This window comes from Protomyctophum parallelum (genome assembly GCF_964188405.1).
Source record: "Protomyctophum parallelum genome assembly, chromosome: 8".
Taxonomy (NCBI): Eukaryota; Metazoa; Chordata; class Actinopteri; order Myctophiformes; family Myctophidae; genus Protomyctophum; species Protomyctophum parallelum.
The window spans coordinates 34,251,497-34,255,849 of NC_139703.1; the positions used below are offsets into that span (position 1 = coordinate 34,251,497).

At 43.9% G+C, this 4,353-nt stretch overlaps 1 protein-coding gene across 1 annotated transcript; it reads left to right on the top strand.

Moving 5' to 3' along the window:
- Nucleotides 1-746: 746 nt before the first annotated feature.
- LOC310863008 (protein YAE1 homolog) lies at nucleotides 747-1,358 on the top strand (the record flags this gene model as incomplete). Its single annotated transcript, XM_083771130.1, has 1 exon — nucleotides 747-1,358. The coding sequence occupies one exon, from the start codon at nucleotides 747-749 to the stop codon at nucleotides 1,356-1,358; it is 612 nt and encodes a 203-aa protein (XP_083627256.1).
- Between the last annotated feature and the right edge of the window lie 2,995 nt (nucleotides 1,359-4,353).

Consider the following 4,353-nt stretch of genomic DNA (forward strand, 5'->3'; position numbering starts at 1 on the left):
ATCAGGATGGGTTCGTCATTGTTCATGTGCTGCATACAGTGCGGAGTAATACAGTTTGGATGCAGTGGTATGATTCATTAATGAATCATCTGACAGATGCTCTCCTCATGTTTTATGTGCTCATGAACTTTTCCCCATTATGTAATTTAAACTCTCCCCCCCCCCCCCCCCCTCTATTTAGACATTTCACTAACCTTTCTGTACATGTACTGTACATGTCTCTATAACGTGAGTAAGTGTGTAGTGGTCCTGGTCACGAAGAGAGATTATACAACAGGTCGTTTTGAGGAAGCAATCTGATTGGTTGAAACAGCCTTCTAGCCGTGCTTCAAACGAGCACCACTCCACACCTAATCAAGACAAATAATTCAGCTGCTCTGTTCTCTGTTTATGGTCGTAGTGACTACATCTGTCATTAAAAATATATGTTTTTTCAGCGATTTTCTTAGTTTTAAGGGTAACTGTTGTATAATTGCAATATTACAGTTGAGAGGGTGGTTTAACGTCATGGTTGGTTTAACGAAACACCACACATCATTACATCATTAATTACATCATTAACCAAACATTTAATCCCCCATAATTGGCCTGCTCCACTAACATCACCAATGATGTCACCAAGTGTAGGCTATAGCAAATACAGGAAAGGTTTGGCTTCTTAGGCGCAGAAAACGGCAGAACTGATGTTCCGTGTCAAGTCCCCTTCGTATAATGAAGAAGATATATTTGATGAAAATGGAAGCGACATGTGTTTAGAAGCCAAAGAATGGAAGTCTAACATGAGGAAGCGTGTCAATGATGGTTATATAGATGGCATTGAGAATGCCACTACGTCTACTCTTCAAGCTGGTTTCAACCTTGGTTACAGAGAGGGAGCGGGACGAACCATTGCTGTTGGGCGCCTCAAAGGGATTTTATATGCTATACAGTGCTGGTACCAGTTCCAGCATCCAGAAAGGCCCCTCCCAGCTGCAATGACTGAACTGCTTCAGCGGGTTGAAAAACATGAGACTTTTATCACAGAGGCAATGATAAAAGCTTGTAATAGCCCTCCATCCAGTGTGAGTGATGTTGTGGAAAACATGCAGACTCTGAACGTTGATGTGGGAAGTGCAAGCTGCAAAGGAGAGACATGTGAAGAGGCAGACTGCTGCAGGGACAGGACAAATATGGACCTGGATGTTCCAGACAAGCCACAGATGATATATCTAAGCTGCAGGGACTGCTCTTCTCACTCAGGGGAAATGTGGGTCGAACTCCTACAAAGCTGTGTGGATTTAGCGGTTGAACTGGGAATGCCTCAGGAATTGATTCAGCACATACAACACTTGAAGTGCTTAGGTGTCTCCAAGGACTGATCAGTCAGTGGTTTCCTCCCTTTAGGGCACTGTAAACTTTTGGAATAACAATTATGTGCAGCGTTAGGGCTAAGTGTGTTTGTCTGTGGTGTACACGCCAAAATGCTCATGTACGTACTAGACATTTACAACGCATTGTCTATATCTGGTTCCCAAAGTGGGGTCTGGGGGCCCCCAGGGGTCATTGAGGGAGTTCCAGGGACCTGTATGGGTCTGTACTCTGAGTGTACATTTGTACACATTTGTAGACTCTCAGAGTAAAACTATATAGCCTATATATATAGCCGACTTAAATAGCATTTGATACAGACTTATAGCATGTTATGTAGACAGCACTATAATTGCATTGTATGTAGTCATAGCACGTCATAGTACATATGTATAGCATAGTAGTATATGTATAGTTTATATGTATAGTTTCATTATATAGATATTCCACTGTTACTTTCTTAGCTTACGCATGTTTCATGATAAATGTTTTTATGTGATGTATTCCCATGCTTTTTTTGTTCTTGCTTAATGTAAATCGCTCTGGATTAAGAGCGTCTGCTAAATGCCTAAATTGTAAATTGTAATTGTATCTGAATATGATCTAAAGTCTTGTGTAGTCTACTCTAGACAGAGAATATACATCTCATTGGCCTAACTTATAGTCTGTGAAGGGTGAAATAAAAGTGAAATGAAAGAGTTATTGTTATTTTACATATATCTTGTTACCTGAGCGAAACATAATTTTGTTATTGTTCCATAGATATTGTCGCAGCGATAATAACCAGTAAGACGCCTGAAGTCGCGTGCACGCATCCGTCTTGTTGACGGCTGGTGCTGTGGCATGCCATGGGGGGTCAGATCAACATGGAATGAATTCTGTAATGGCCATATACTGTATATATACACAGTATGTCTTTTTTTTTGTTATCAAATGTTTTTTATTTAAGACAAAAATCACAATAAGACACGTTAACATCATGAATGACTTAAAGAAAACAAAACACATATAAAACAACACATAACAGCAAAAGCAAAGAACACAAAAACAAACAATCCCACCCACCCCTCCCCCCCCCCGAGACCAAAGATGCCACAAAATGTCATTACTCCTACTACTGTGCAATGGAAACAAAAAATAAATAAATAATGATAATAATAATAATGATTAAAAAAGCAAGTTGTAGTTTGTTCTTTAAATAATCAGGTTAAGAATGAGATGTTTTTTGTGATTTAGGAATGTGTCGTTCTTGAGCTATAGAGCCAGCGCTGGTCATTGCATCTGTCTGTATTGTGGAGTGTGTCAGGTCTCCCAACAGTGGGAGGGGCGCGTTCCTATGGCAACCAGACAAGCGCCGACCCGGCACGCCCACGGCCGTGTCATAGATAGTGTCTACTATCCCAGAGCAGTTCTAAACCAGCTGCGTCTAATCCAGCCGCCGCCCGTGTTAGCAATTAACGGCAGCCGCAACCTGTCAGCCGCGCCCTTTATAAACGACCCTCACGCCTAGCAGTATCACTCGCTGCTACACACCAAGACGCGCAGGCAGCATATGCCGTCTACTTGGCGTTGGATGGCTTGTAGGAGTGGGGCTGAGAGCACACACGGGAGTGTGTGCCCCCCATAAGCAAGTGTCGACTGGAGAGCCGCACACCTACCTGGAGACCCACCTGACTCGGATCGGGGACGAGTAGCAGAAGACGGGACCCTCGTATGGAACGGCCGCCCACCTCTCGTTAAGGTCGCAGTAAGACAAACGTTCTCTCTCTATCACCCGTGTTATTAAGAAGAGGCACTCGCAGACGCTTGAGTAGCTAAGGATAATAACTGAAGATTGTGAATGAAGAAAGTCACCGTGTTGATGCTTACTGAAGATTGTGAATGAAGAAAGTCACCGTGTTGATGCTTACTGAAGATTGTGAATGAAGACAATCCCTGTAGACGTTTATGGAAGCTAGCATGCTCTAGACAAAGTGTCACATTAAACCTGTGAACGGAGACAGGCCGTGTTATGTTTAGTTCACCCTTAGAAGAAACTTTAAGTTGGCGAGAGCCCGCCTTGCACCGGTGAAAGAAGACCGCTAGAAAATAGAGTGCTTAGTTTTCTGTTAAAACACATTAACTGCCGTTGTCGTGTCGACACGGCCACCCCGTAGATAGAGAGAAATCAGAGTATAAATGCTTGTGTACCTACCTGTTGGCCGAGCCTAAGGGGCCCTAGGTACCATACTCATCCGGTCCCTTACCAAGTACTTTTACTCTGATTACTCAAAGCGGTGTATCCGAGTACTTCTACTCAAAAGTACTCTTTTGTGCCCTGTGGAGAGGGAAAGCTACCTACCACCGTACCCACCTCCGGGGGAGCCTCCTGGCGCCTCTGGTACCTGGAAAAGAAGAAGAAAGAAAGTTACAGAAAAAGACTAGTTGGTAGAATTGCCGAGACCGGAGTCTCAGGCCCCAACTATATACTCACCTTGTACTCTGACCGTATGCTAACCACCCCTCTCATCCTCTGCAGTGACAATTCCCGCCTCGGACCCGGGACTTCTTGGAAAAGAATATTGTCTGCATGAGATTTCTGTTTTGAAACTGACTTTGTTTGAACTGAACTGAACTGAAATAAACCCACCGTGCGTCTAACCCCTGACACTGCTCTCTGAGTCCTGTTTCCCACCCGACCTCCCACAGTATGTATATTGTGTTGTTCCGACGGCACGGGATCTGTCTTCCCCTTCCGTCGAGTGGTGGATTATTGATATGTTATGATTCAACAATTCAATAATGTAGCTGTTGCTACTTCCCCGTCCGGGTGGACTTAAACCCTGTTGTTTTTGCGTGCTAACGGTAGGCGGTTAACAAAACGTCTCCATTTATACAGATAAGCATTCCGTGTGATTGTGCTGTTCAGTGTGTGACGCTGGGTGCGTGCAGGGCTGTAACCTGTCGTTGTCAGTGTCCAGGCTTTCAGCCTGCATGTAGCCTATTTGTATGTCACGGCGAAGGAGG